The 15577-nt window shown below is 42.6% G+C and overlaps 1 protein-coding gene across 1 annotated transcript in view; it reads left to right on the forward strand.

Moving 5' to 3' along the window:
- The window catches only part of LOC139721374 (von Willebrand factor D and EGF domain-containing protein-like), a 140239-nt gene that overhangs the window by 82816 nt on the left and 41846 nt on the right, over positions 1-15577 (forward strand). Inside the window, exons 11-15 of the mRNA XM_071632688.1 lie at positions 111-184; positions 8935-8998; positions 11287-11496; positions 12415-12629; positions 13556-14484. Of these exons, the coding sequence (XP_071488789.1) occupies positions 111-184; positions 8935-8998; positions 11287-11496; positions 12415-12629; positions 13556-14484 (1492 nt within the window). The remainder of the gene's footprint in view (positions 1-110; positions 185-8934; positions 8999-11286; positions 11497-12414; positions 12630-13555; positions 14485-15577) is intronic.

Genomic DNA, 15577 nt, shown 5'->3' on the forward strand with positions numbered 1-15577 from the left:
ATGAGATTTGGATGCGGTTTCCATGGCTGCGAGGCATCCTGCGTTCCCTGACCTCACTCCCTAATGAGTTGGTTCTCCCCCCTCTTGTTTTCTCTTCCCTTTCCTCCCAGGTTCTAGTGAGTGATGTACCCACTGCGCAGTGCTACTCCTTCACCGACCCGCACTTCATCACGTTCGACAGAAAGTAAGTGCCGCAGTGGGACCCTCTGTGTGACTTTCACGCACCGTTTGCGTGTCCCTTTCCACGATGCCCTAACTCTCTGCACTCCTTCAAGAATGCTCCTACCCCACCCCTTCCCCTCTGTTCCCCTCTCCCTCGCACTATCTACATGTACTTAGTTTTCCCCCTGTTTTATTTTTTTTCCTCCCGTTTGCTTCAGCCAAATTACCTGCCCCGTCTCTATTTCCTTCCATCTTCCTTCTTGTCATGTCGACACGAATGTCTTCGTTGAGCTCATTCGTGTTTGCACGCGATTCGTCACGGCAAACCTTCCAGACGAGCCGGGCTAGACCAAGACATGACCCCCTGGCCTGTAAACGTGTTGCTTGTTTTATCAATATTTGTCAGACGCGGCAGACTTCAGACTTCATCGCTACTCCCAATTTGCTCCGCCTTCCTCCCAATCACGGTTCATTTGATCGTCACGAAAGAGAAATATACCCTAAAATAAAAAGCAAAAATATATAAGTGTATGTTATGATTGCATTGAGATGAGCTGAAAAACAATGTCGCCCTATCGCTGCGCAAAACGTTAGTCGAACAAAGGTAGTCACACACGTTTGAAGAAACTGAATGATAGAAACTTATGTAAGATTGCATGGGAGACTACTAATAACAACCTTGTTCAAGCTGCCTGTGAGCTATCTTGCCCGAGTGTTTCATGTTTTGCATAGTATGAAAGAACCACTTGATAGATTGACTTGGATGAAGAGAAGTCGGTTCCTCTTATTAGGAGGATTATGGCCTCAATTTTCTCTCGAACTCCTAAGCAGATGAGTATCGAGACTTGGGCATAATGAGATTTAATACATAACCCTCCCAAAATTTAAACGAAAGTGCTGCATATGCGCGGTTTCAGTTCCGCAGCCTCTCTTACTCTGTCGAGATGACCAACTAGGATGGGTGGATGGTCAATAGCTCATCAGACAGTCGCGGAACTGTGGTGGTATTTGTTTTGAATTCGATCACATTTTGACTAATTTGCTTCTTGTAGTCCTCTGCGACTAAAGCTAGTTGTAACGATCACCTCCATCATATCATGGTCACAAGTGTACACAGATTTAGCCGGGATTTGACTTAGGCTAACTAATTATTCTAACACTAGTCTGCCTCAAATACGATGATGACGAATGTGATGTATGAAGATGAATAAAAATCACTGATAATGCTGGTGATAGCAACAATGCTAGTAGTACAACCGTAGTAGTAGTAGTAGTAGTAGTAGTAGTAGTAGTAGTAGTAGTAGTAGTGATAATAACAACAATAACAATAATGATAGATGTAACAGTTATGATATTAAGAAAATGAAGAAGAAGATCTTAAAATCACCATCCCCCCCAAAAAAAAATGTAAACATATTGATGATATTGATAATGAATAGTGAATGATGATAACAAGAATTAATTGGTATCTGGAAAATGCTGTCATATCTCCCTTACCTTACCTCTGTCTTTGTTCCATCTCTAGATATTTTTTGTTCCAATATCTCACTCTCTTTAAGGTCTCGTTCTCACCGTATTACCTCCCAAGTCATAAATTCCGTGCAGTGACTTCACCATATCCACCATCCCCCTGTTATTTTTCCGTAACTCCTTACTCACCATTCCCTCCCTTTGATTTCCTCGATCACCACGTTTAGTTAAGTCCCGTTTCCCCCCGTAACATCCTTCCTTAGTTTAGAATTCCCCAGTGTATTGATAATCGACGTTTGAAATTAATTACCTCATTCCATGGAAAGTTATCTGCCGCTGCTGTAATTATTAGACCGGCAGAGTTCATTGAACCGGGCCGTGTGCAAACTTGACGAGGTATTTAAGTACGTTGCATCTCGCGGTGCCAAAGGGGTAGTGATATAGAGTACCCCATTGCTTCTGTCTGGCCGCTAGAAGAACAGAATTCTGGCAAAATGTCCAAGCAGTGGTCTTTAAATAAATTATTCGAAATATATGCAGTGAATTTTTTACTTGCTTCGCAACATCACTGACTTCTCCTCACAATGATTCAACTGATGTGAAGGTGCTCTCTGTGATGTCAGAGAAAGATCACATGTTGATGTCTGTGATATTTGCTCATGTTGTTCTTAACATCCTTGACATCAAGTCTACGTAGACATCACAGTGTCATTTAAGGTCAAACTCGATGACAATTGTATTTCAATCGTGAACCGTCTGGTCTCTTTACATTAACCGAAATAATGCAGGGTGTCATCAAAACAGCGAATGATGGATGCCATGACAAAAGATTTATGTTTTCATTGTCTTTGTTAATAAATAAAGAGAACATCTGTTGTTTTCTCTCTTAGTTTCCTTGGTTTGGCAGGGCTATGAAGCAAGGATACAAAATAAAGCTGTTTTTCAATAAAGAGAGGAGGCACATCGTCCTTCTTCTACAATTCGCGAGGTCATTTGGGAAATTGGGGGTATCCCCTGGAATTATCACGAATCTTCGTGTTGATCACAAAAGTGAGCCCTTCATTGCCATTCGCCCAGGTGAGATTACGCAGAATATGAATCGCAGCCGGGCGCGTCTCTCATCGCGACCGGCCAAGAAGTCGCCAAATGTCGTCAGGTTGCTCCGCGAACGAATCTGACCTAGGTGTCGCCGGGCAATTTCCCCCTGTGCTGCACGAGCATGGTCAGCGGATGCTGCCCGATGAGGAACACGCGAGCTCGACGCAACGTCCTATTTTACCGCATTTTAAGAGGAAGAACCAAAGCATCTTAGCAAGGAAGGGTGCTCTATTTACTTGCTTGCGTTTCTCCACGAATTCACGTTTCTCTCTCCTCATCCTTTTCAATCTTCTCTTTATTTTTCCCCTCCTCCACCCTAGCCTTTGTCAAAGACCATCTTACTCTTAACGGATGGTATAGTTTTGGTTGATGTGGAGATTCAGATTTAAACTTTTTGCGAGATCGTAAGAAACCACTTTTATTAAGTATGAATGAGCATACACAATTCTAAGAGGAATTAAAATGTTTATTAGATGAAAATCCGTTTTGAAATTGGCTGTGATATCAAGTTGTAATGTTAAGGTGGGTCCCACCTTTTATTGGGATCTGTTTGTTCGGGCCTTTGTTGACAGATGCCACCGCCATCCTTCCCCGACACAATTTCCAACGCAAGCTCGGTTTCAGCTGGAGGCCTTTTTATGTTGCCACGCCAGTCTTTAGGAGTTTCCCGACTTTGAACACTTCCTCTCCAGCCACCGTCTGTTCTTGCCCAAGAGGCGCTGATCCCCCTTTTGTTGTTTGTCCGTTTTGCTTTCAGTCACCGTTCCGTGCGAATGTGGAGCAGCGAAATATGCCTTTGCCGAAATCCTGTGGTTATTGTAGGATAGTAATAATCATATTATTGTACTTCTTTCCTGTACTTCGATAATCATGGATTTATGCAATTTTGGTTTGGTCAGGATGTTTTTCTCCCTAGAGAAGTAGTTATTGTCTAACCTCATGGACGTTCACCCGGTGAGCTTAATCCCAAGTGCGAGTAGTTCATATTAAAAACGATCAACGAATAGAGACGAGACTAGAGCGATTTTACCAACCTTGTAGGAGACCTATTATAGTAGATAAGTTCTTGTCAATTAATGATTCTCCCTGTGCTAAGAAGCAAACGAAGCACACACACACGCACACACACACACACACACACACACAAACCTTTCTAGATATGTCTAAATTTCAGTAAATAAAGTCGCGTTTACGCGTTCTTCTCTTACCAACGAATTCATTCTCACCTCGTACTCAATGTGTCATGACAGTGTAGATGGGAATCTAGGTTGTGAATAAAACAACAAGTTGGCGCTTTGCTCTAATAAATCATTTCGACTCTTCCTCTCGATGATCGTTAAGTTCAAGCGACATGTAGGCATGCTATGATGAAAACCTAAAATGGCATTAAAACACCCCATCCTGTTGGATTCAGGTTTTCCTCACAGTATTGATTGTATATATTTATATTCATATTTACACTGTTGTATATAGTCTTGTTTGTGTGTTTGTACCCAAAAAGTAATAAACATTTTATCACATCGGACGGCCTCTGGAGATGGGGAAATTGATGGCGAGAGAGAAGGAAGGATGTTTTAATTGATCCTCAAATTCTTTCACCTTCTCACTTTCCACTTCCTATTTCCACCGCCCTCGGTATGACGGTATATAGACAACATATGGTGCAAAAGGCCAGTGTCTGTGCTTGGATAGAAAGGAAGAAAAAATATCCGATGCATAATGGATTAAAAAAGAAAATCTTGCTGGCAAGGTGTCACGACAAGGTCAAAATGTGGCTGCATATGATGAAACACATGCCCCAACATTTGATTCGCGGTTAATTAATACGAACGTGTGTGCGCGTCTCATCTGAATCTTGATACGCACCTTCTCTCCCCCCCCCCCCCCGCCTCTCCCTCTCTCTCTCTCTCTCTCTCTCTCTCTCTCCCTCTTGTCATTTTCGTATCTTCCTCTGTCTCCCTCTCTCTTTATCCTTCTTCTTTTTCTTCTTCCTCCTCTCTCTCATTCTGTCTCTTTCTTTCACAATCTCGCCATCTTTTAAGTAGTGTTTCGACAATTTCGTGTCTCGATCATCGACGTTTCATAGGAAGTTCTAACCCCAACACGTACAGGCACTTTGAAAAGGGGTCATCCCACGAGCCCGCCACCCACGAGTCATACGACCCACGAGACATCGACATTGAAAAGAGGTCCATGAGTCAGACAGTCCATGAGCTTCACACTAGGCAAATAAGGCCCATGAGTCCAACACTAGGCAAGGAAGGCCCACGAATTAGACACAAAGCAAAAAAGGCCCATGAGTCCGACACTATAGGCTAACATGGCCCATCACGAGACGGACACTGCGTACATAAAGCCCCGTGACGTAATGAGTGTCGGACTCATGGGACCTATTTGTCTGGTGTTGAGCTTGTGGGCCTTGTTTGCCTATTCTTAGAGGGATGGTACAGTTTTGGTTGAGATGGGGCGTCGGGTTTCCAACGTCTTTTGATGATTTTTTTTTTTTTTTTTTTTTTAGATAACGCGAAACCTCTTCTGAAATATGAAAGAGCATGTAATTCTAAGACGAATTCAAAGTTTATTTGATGAAAATTGAGTTTAAAATGGCAGAGATATCCAAATCAAAGCAATCCTAATAAAAGGTTGGCCCCACCTTTTATTGGGATCGCTTTGTTTTACTTTGTTTTTGGATATCTCCAAATATCCAAAAAACCTCTTAGGATTGTCTGCTCTTTATTTCATATGTGGTTTCTAAGTATCTCACAAAAAGTATAAGGCTGAATCCTCACCTCAACCAATACTATACCATCTTTTTAATGTCGAACTCATGGGCCTTATTTGCCTAGTGTCGAGCTTGTGGGCTGTATGACTCATGGGTGTCGGACTCGTGCCGTGCACCCCTTTGAAACAATGTTTTCAGTTTGAAAAAAAAATCTGAGCTGTATGAGTCTCTGATATTGTGTTAACATGTAGCTATGGAGCTATGGAGTTAGAAATAATTATTATGCTATAAAATGCTTCGAAACATGAAAATTAAACAAAAAGGGAAAAGATCAATAAACGGTTTATTAGCAGGAAATTTGTGCTCAAATCTTGTGGTAGTGGTAGCATAATTTGTGTGATGTAGAGTTTTGTCATGCATTTCATGTCATATTTTGCGCACTGGAAACAAGCACAGGGTAAATGCATTAAAACATTTCAGACCTCGCAAAATACACAATACGATTACCAGAACATGTTGTCTTCATGGAAACAGCTTTTCAAGTCAGTGCAAAGACTTTCTTATAATAAGATGATCTTGCACGTAAGGTAGAGCTTCGTCCTTTCTTATCCCGTTGCCTGGGTAACCACATTCCGGAAGCAAACCATTCACACGTCATCTTGCAATGCCCAAGACTTCATGTCAAGCAACTACTTCACTTGTCATCATCCAAACAGTCGCTCTCGTAATATTGGAACATGAAACACGCAACAACATATGACCCTTTTGTCCGTTGAGGTCACGACGAGCTGTTGTCGGCGTTTCCGGCTTGTTGTGGATGTGACTGCTTTAGCGCTGTTGAGGTTGTCATTATTTATTCGTTCTTTTCAGGCGTGATTGCCTATCGGACTGCCTCAGTCTATTACTACATAACCGACGATTCTACAGCAGGAAATGATACTTGAAAAATGATGATAGCAAAGAAAAGGGCGATGTTAAGAGGTCGAGCACACGATGTTGTCACTCTTGTTAATGATTCATTATTTTTTAATTCTTGCGTATCCCATCCAGAGCAGTTGTGTCATCACCTATTAGTCCATGCCGTATCAAAATGCCGTATTTGTCTCGGTGATCTATGTGTGTTCAATGCTCAGCGCAGTACAAATTGTGTACATATTTGTTTTCATTGCAAGATTGTAGGTTGCAAGAAGTGGACCCCTTTGAAAATCAGCCTTGCTGAAAGGGCTGTCCACCCTGTTGCTGGAAATAAATAGATCAATTGTTGTCTTTTTTCACATCATTTTAGTGGCGCACGTATTCGCATCCATTTTCACACCGTCTTCATTTCCCACCTCATCCTCGCTGTCCTCACTTTATTGATAGCCTTTCCTCTATTATTGCCGTCCTCTCCCTCCTTTCACGGTTCTTCAACCACTTTGAGATCTTCTCAAGAAAGCGTGCAACGTTTATTGTTCGAGCATGCAGGTGTATCAGAAGTAATCGCGACCGATCAAGAGGCTCTTTTGTATTATGCTCTCCCCAAGGCATACTGAAGTAAATCCCGCACCTGAGAGGTGATCATTAAAATCCTCAGCTCTCGCTTTCTCCACCATTCCCATCCCCATCCTTTACTCCGAACCATCCCCCCCCCCCCCCCCACACCAACAGCCCTCCCGTTCCCCCCGGGGCCGTCACCACCACCTGTTCGCTCTTTTCCGACTCAAGACCACAAAACGCGCCATTATTTTGGCAGCGGATTCATGGAACATGTAATTGATAAGATTTTAAAGGGCCGGCATTTTCATATTTGGTCGACAAGAAGGCCATAGAGCATTCTTCATTGGAGGATAAAGAGATTACACGTATTGGTAATATTTTGGTGGAGAAATGATGGTCGAACGTCTATTCTTCCTTTCGTTTCTTTTCGTGTTCTCTCTTAACCACCGTCGTGAAGATGCCGATTCCTGGCATTAGGCAGCATTTTTTTTTTTTTTTTTTGCGCAACATTTTTTTTTTATTTGAAAGCCTCCTCAGCGAGATTATTTTCCTTTTCAGAATGAACACAAGTCTTTGATCATGTTTGATATCTCCAAGGAAAAGATGACTCTCACCTCGCACTTGAGATGAGGGAACGAAGACTATGAAAATCTACACCCGTTTCCTCCCATGTTAAGAGATTTTGTTTTACAGTTATTACATGCTTTACAGTTATTACATTGTCATCCCTTTGCTACACTCCTCCTCTTCCTTTTACTACTTCTTTTTATGATAAATAAAGGTACAAAACTCTTTTTATGATTGCTGTGTTGCTGATTTATATTCATTTTCACCGTTGTAATTATTTCAAATAATATTACAGTTATCAATATCAATATTCAGATTAATTATGTGGTAATACGGATATTGGTAGCAGCAGCAGCAGCAGTAGTAGTAGTAGTAGCAGCAGCAGTGTAGTAGTAGTAGTAGTAGTAGTAGTAGTAGTAGTAGTAGTAATAGTAGTAGTCGTAGTAGTAGTGGTATCATCACCATCATCTTCATCATCATCTTCATCATCATCGTCATCATAAATAGCGTCAGCATTAGCCTACTTTGAGATGTTTACACCAGTGAAGGTCATTAATTAAAGACATAGGTATTCATTCTTTGCAGGTATATGCGCAGAAACGTGACAGAGAAAGAACAAAGCAAAACAAAAACAAATGGGCCAACACCTTTCCCCTTGGCAGGTGTTTCGTATTCCCTTCAGCGTCACACTTCACCGTGACATTCTTTCGTGGTACGTCAGTTCCCTATATTTATATGGAGCATTTTCTTACAGATACATTAAGGGTGCCAAAAACGATGTCGTGCCAAATTTGTACCAAGGACGCACGACAGGAAGGCGCTCTCTCAAGTTGAAAGCTTTCTCAACTGTGAAAGTGAATAAAGCAGCTCAAGGAGAGATGACTCTAAAGATAATGTCATGGATGCATTTTTACTCGCAATGTGGTGATAGAGAAACGCGGACTTCAGATGCATCTTGCGAACATGTTCATTTTATTGTTGTCCATGTAAAACACACACACATACATGCACACACACACACACACACACACACAAACCCACGATAAAGTTTTGACTTCGTTATGGGACAAAACAACGAAAGTTTCATGCAAATATGTTTGTTTTGGGGGTATTTTTTTATAGAACAGATGCAGGTATGTGATGCAAACATTATGCTGTGATGATATGATTTTCTCTCAAATCGTTTATTCGCTGACACGAAATTTTGTCCCTAAATGTCCTTTTTGGCTCTGAATTTCAGAATAAGAAATCATATCATGCACATCACTCTTTACTAGCATTTCGACAGTTAAACGATTAGCGTGTTTACGTTTGATTTTAGTTGTATATGTGTGTGTGTAAACCCTGTGTTAGTGCGTGTGGTGTGTATTTTTTGTACTTGTGATAATTTCAATGAAGTTAAACGATGTTTCTTTGTGTCTGCTCTCGCTTTTTTGCAGGAAGTATGATTTCTACAAAACTGGTACCTTTGTTCTGTACAAGAGCTTAAGTCGAGAATTTGAGGTAAGTGTTTGACGTATGTTTACGTAAATGACTTTGCAAAGATGAATTATGATCATGAATTTGAACATTTATTATGTTGGCACATAGGAAATTCCTGAGAGAGTATGTACTGTCATTATAATTGGAATAATTGAAATCCCGCGTGTTCTCAACGACTCATTTGAATGTATTTATATGGAAAGTCACTACCAGCAACGCGGGCAACGTTAAAGTAGAGCTTGCCGGTGTCTATAACATCCTCTTCATATTAATACGACTAATGTTAATATACTTTCTCTTACAAACTATGAGAGAATGAACAATCAGGATTGACATACTAAAACCGTGAAGACTCACCACGAAACATGCTACAGGGGCACGAAATACAAGATGATGAGGTAGTACTATGTTTGGATGCACGTCACGAGCTCTACACCCACGAGTCATACGGTCCACGAGTCATACAGCCCACGAGTCATACAGCCCATGGGTCAAACAGCCCACAAGTCGTACAGTCCACGAGTCATACAACTTACAAATTATACAGCCCACGAAATAGATACTTAAAAGTCATCAAGGCCAATGAGCTCGACATCAAGTAAAATATGCCCACGAGCTATAACGGTCCGCCAGCTCGACACTAGGCCGTATGACTCGGGCGCTGCATGACTCGTGGTTGTCGAGATCGTGAGATGGCCCCGTGTCTCTGTACCATTTACCGGTTGCACACTCCGCACATCTCTTTCCAATGGATCACCTCATCGGCCTTATGCCAAAAGGGCCTTAACACCATATACTTTGTACACTATTAGTTCCCTTTTGGCATGAGGCCGACGACCTGTTCTCTGTGGTGTATCGCTTTACGTATTATATTGTGTGGAGGAGTTACATACTCAGAGGCAATATAGAGACAGGAACTTCACCCGATCGTAGTTGGGAGGATAAGTGATCTTTATTGGTGAATCTTTCTGATTTATTACATGTCTGTACAGGCAGTTGCACAGAGGTTCAATTTAGTTAAATGTTAGGATGAGGGGGCGAGGTGATGTGGTTAGTCTACTTTGAAAGTGGTCAGCGATGCTTATGCCTTATGTGATGTCGTTGGTCAAGAGGTAGTGGTTGGATAATAGTCCTGACAGTGGAATGTGTGCTGGCGTGTGATTGATGAGGAGTGATGATGACAGAATCACAACATTCAATGGTCAGTGGATATTACACTCTCCTCGTGCGTCTCTCCAGATCATGTATTGCCTGACACATTGCATGAAACTCATCTTCATAACAATGACATGACATGGTATTGGTGTTCTCTTCCACGTCATTGTCTGAAATGTCAGCGCATGCGTAATCCCACGTCGACGACGACGATATCAAACTCTGAGCAGGTCGTGGACATTTTCTCAGTCTTTGTTGATAATCGTGTCGACACTGATTACTCATTGCGCAACGTCAAGATCATATTTCAGGTTAAATCATTTTGAAACAGACGCTGTGTCAAGAAGCCAATATTGTGTCAGACGCGAATTAGAAATGGAACGTGTCCTCGAATACCTCTCGAGTATTACAGGGTGTCTTATGTCAAATCATTCCCACGCAGTGGGTTGACAAGTCTACCCCCCAAAGCAGAGATAACTCATGTATGTACCCTCTTCATTTCCCCTCCCCTTCCGTTCAAAGAAAGAAAAGAGCAAATAAAACACATGTTCTCCGTCATATTACAGACACGCTGTCCGTGAACACGCACGTACGCACGTGCAGAATAAAGTGTTTGGCCTTGTAAAGTCCAGTCCAGCAATCCATGTCCATATCTGAGTATTAACAACGTCCCTACAACATTCTTATAAGTTATTTATGAGTTATCTTTGATCTCGTCGAGATTATAATACATTGTTCATGAATATGATGTCAATGCCGTGAAGTCCACCCCTTCCCCATCCGTCCCTGCTCACCCTGTTCACAGCTCTGTCGTCTTCACCATCTCTACTTTCCTTTACTAGGAAGATTGTTGCGTGATCTTCGGTGCTTTGTCTCGTCTTCTCATGGCCATAAACAATCCTGTCATATATCTTCCCACCAATCAACACTTTCGTTTCACGTTTGTAGGTGTTTATGTTTTTGTTTTGTTGTTCTGTCTAACTCTGTTTGGTCCTTGGGGTTTCGTCAGTGGCAAGTCAGCAAATTCTCAGAGGAAGAAGGCATGTGGCATGACCAAGAAGTCGTGAATTTAACCAATCAAGGCTACCGAATTGAAATCAGGTCTGATAATCGGTGTGTCAATGGCCCCTTCTCTCCTCGTAAACTCGCTGCAGGTGCACAGCCGCATCTGGAACTGCGGAGGAATCGGCGAGCAGGTGTCCTGCAACTGCGGCTTCGTTGCTAAGGAGGACAATGACGTCATCTCGGTGGACATGTGCGACGGCAACCTGCTGGAGACGCGAGCGGAAGTTCGGGTCAAGAGTCCGCTTCCGCTGACGGATGGGGTCAAAATAAAAGAGGCGAAGAACGGAACTAAAATTACGGTGAGCTGCTGACGAACAGCTCTTTCTCTCTCGAGAGAAGGAAGGGAGTTCGTATTCCGCACCAGTCTGGGTGAATAATAAAACCTTGCGATGGAGGACGGTCAGCTGTATTTTGGGCGACTGGTTGATAATTTCCTCTAATGGCTGATTTAACTTTAAGCCGAGACGTTCGCGACAGCTCTGAGATTAGGTTCAGGCTGGATTCGTGCGATAAGGGGGCACAGAGAAGAGCATCTGTTGTGCGTAAGTGCATCAGGTTCAGCAAATACTGAAGCAAATAAATTGAAATGAAATAGATGAATTCAAGTAGATAAACAAGTAGGTAAACGAATAGATATTATGATAATGATATGTAAATAAATATATTCAATTTAAAGGAAATCCTGTTTGTCAAGATGATTCATTCCTGTGTAAAATTATGTCAAGCAAGATTTGATTTTTAAAATTCTAATTAAACTTCTACATATTTCGGATGATTTGGATTCAGGGTTTGGTGTGTGAAGAAGTCTATTTTTATTCAGAAGGAAGAGATAGAAAGTAAATGGTGGCAGGTTATGATGATATTTTATATGTGATCTCAGGTACATCGCAGATTGTTGAGCATTTGTTTTCTACCTCTCATGTTCCAACCATCTTCCTCCTCTTCACATAGCAAATCAATGTTCTGATTTCGAACAAACATGTGGCTCCAAATCACGCGTTGTTTAGCATAATAGCTATAAAGACATTACGTCCATGTGTTATGTCATTACCGATGTTTACTGCAAAATCAAACTAATGAATCAAAAGTCAAAACATTGCTTAATAGCTTATTGTTTTAGAAATCCTCTTTCTCGGAAGTTAGATGTTAATACCTGGTGAGAAAAGGAAAACCAACAAAACAAAAAGCAATGGCTTGGCATACTTTTCCTTTTACAGGTGGAGTTTTCGTCTGGTGCCTTCGTGCGCGCCGACATCTCCGATTGGGGAATGAGCATCACTGTGCAGGCGCCCTCTCTCGACTTTAATAGGACAGTCGGCCTGTGTGGCACGTTCGACGGCAATCCAGACAACGAATTTCACGACCAGACGGGTCGGAGCTTCGCCATGGCGATGCGCTACGGACAGATAAACGAATTCGTAGAAATATGGAGGTCAGTCAAGGGGAGTCGTTGCGACATTATTGTTGTTGCATTATTAACTCCGAAATGTCTTATTTCTGTTTCACTTTTCTATATCTCTATCACTTTGATGTATATTTTACTGTGCATGTTAAGAAAATGAGATGAAAATCACGGCAGGCGGTTTTACATAACTCAGAGGTCCATAGTTTGTTTTTAGAATTTTGAAGCAAGAGAGGACAGCAAGAACTTTTTGATTTCAAATCATAGAATTTATTGATTTCTCGAAGCAACACAATTTTACAGAGGATAAATTAATTACAAAGTTATTACTTCAACACAAAATCATTTCTTTGGTACAAACAATTTAAACACTTGTCTGTGTTTTTTATGGGTTTTATTTTCAAATATTTAAATAACTCCTTACTAACAAACATACTATAAAGGGTCGTACATGCGAGAATACCCACTAAAGCAAAACATGACTGTATATACCCAACCAAAAATGGTTTGGCAGAGACCTCCAAAAGCATCTGATTATGACAGCCCCCCCCCCCCAATAGTGTAGAGAAAAGTATTCTTCATTATCATAATTATTCAATTCCATTTCGAAAATAGGATAAAATAACTCTTGGCAGTCCGAAAGCCCGCCCAGGCCCGCCCGACATGGCGACGACGAGTGCACATTGAATAACTTCCACAGGACCATTGCAATTGTAAATACGAATAGGCCCCATGGACAGAAAATTTAGAAATTAGCAAACCACATTCACCCGCCGTCCCCACGCTCAGGCAGGCCTCCAGCGGACTTCCGGCAAGCCATAAGAACTTAAGCAAGAACTTAATTGATATCGAAGGATGTTGTTTTAAAGATGTAGCCCTATGTATCCTTTGTAATATCCCTTCCGACCAGGGAATGAAATGTTTTGAATGGTATTCTTTCTGTTGACATCAATTAGGTTACGTAACGGTGGTATGTTCAACACCGTCCCGCTCCCCGTGCCGTACCAGCTACGCTTGCCCGCCTGCTCATGTCTGTCACCCATAGTTCCCTCTAGCGGCGACCTTTATCCCATTCAGAGTATTGGGTGTCAACCAGGTACCAGCTGTATGCCTCGGTGCAGACGGTTCGACGACGTGAACAGGCGGGAACTCGTGCATTCCATGGATCTCACATCGTCGTACTCGAACCTGGTTGAGTCACCACCGCCGTTTGGGAGACGGAAGAGAGCGGCAGACACCCTATTCGATGCTTCGGGAGACGGAAATCCATCGCTCCGAGAAAGAAGCAAGCGACAGCAGCTCTCATCACCTGACTCTTCGCTTGACCCAACGTCACTGCTCGACTTTTTGAATTTGTTTGATTTGGATATCCCCGCTGATTGGATTAGCCCGACGAGACCGTCGAATGCGCAGAACGGGTACTTGTTCCTACCAGACCACAGGATCTCGGACCTGCGACCTCTTCAGGGAATGTGGCCAACGCCGAGTGGAATCTCCCGGCAGCAGGCGCGGGAATTTTGCGCGCAGACGATACGCAACACGACCCTCGCTACGGCGTGCGGGCTGAGCGGGTTGCGGACGAACATGTACATCGACGACGCAGTGGAGATGTGCCTCAGCGACGTTCAGCTCACGGAGGACCTTACCTGGGCCTCACAGACGCTGCCCCTGATCGAAAACCAGTGCGAGGCGGCCTACGTGTCGAACAGGACGCTATGGCGACCCGACGCCAATGCCGGAAACGAGCTCGGAGAAGCGCTTCCTCCACAGGGCGTGCTGAGAGCGCTGAATTGCCCGAACGAATGCAACGGGCATGGCGTCTGCACCGAAGTCGGCTGTATTTGCGAGAATGGCTACGAAGCGCCGGACTGCAGATGGACAAATGGTGAGAGCGTCGTCATTATACTTTGCAGTTATCGAGGAGATATTGATAATGACAATAATAAAGAACATACGCATATTGTGCACCAAACAGAACACATCAAAGCTGTTTAGGATCTTATCTTTGTTTTCTCTTTTTATTTTCTTCTCTCTTCGTGTTTCCCCTACTTCCAGCAACAACCCCCCCCCCCCCCCCTCTTTACATTCGAGATGTCCTATATAATGGGGCAGATGTGAAAAAAAGATGTTCACTTCCGGCGAAGAGTATGAACATACCAAGGGTATTTTGGGGCACTGATTTATTTTGTCATGACGATCATGTTGGAATTCACGATGGCGGCCGACCCAATGGTCAATTCCCTTGTTTCCAGCAACCTTTAAAATCAGTGCCCCAAAATACACTACCCTACAGTAGTCATGCACAATGTCATATTCCCCTTCGGATGTGAACATACTACTCTACCATGGGGCACTGATTTATTTTGTCATGACGATCATGTTGGAATTCACGATGGTGGCCGACCCTATGGTCAATTCCCTTGTTTCCAGCAACCTTTAAAATCAGTGCCCCAAAATACACTACCCTACAGTAGTCATGCACAATGTCATATTCCCCTTCGGATGTGAACATATTCTCTACCACTTTTTTCCTACATTATCTTCCCCACCAATAGGCATTTCTATTGAAAAAATGCTTCTCAAGAGATGTACCTGAAAATCTTGTGAATTCACATATAGATAGGCATCAATTTCATATTCATGAAATCCTGCAAACCCAGATGCCGCAAGGTAAGACGTAATTATAAAGTGGGCTTTAGAATCTCTGCAATCTGATTGGTCAATTGTCATGCATTGATTTTTACTGATCCACACTGAGCCATGCGTCCGGTAAAATCCGACTGCATGGCCATGCGTCCGGCATATGTCCGGTAAAATCCGAACGCATGGCTCAGTCTTGTACAGTGTTGTAGGTGTACCGGATGCATTATGGGGAAAATGGTTGTATTTCATGAATTTATGGGGCCATTTTATAACACAAATGATGCACAGACCCATTTCGTGGATCAATGAGAATTGGATGCTCTTGTTAAACGTCG

The sequence above is a fragment of the Diadema antillarum genome, unplaced genomic scaffold (assembly GCF_040938485.1).
Source record: "Diadema antillarum isolate AM-2024a unplaced genomic scaffold, OU_Dant_1.0 scf00000142, whole genome shotgun sequence".
Taxonomy (NCBI): Eukaryota; Metazoa; Echinodermata; class Echinoidea; order Diadematoida; family Diadematidae; genus Diadema; species Diadema antillarum.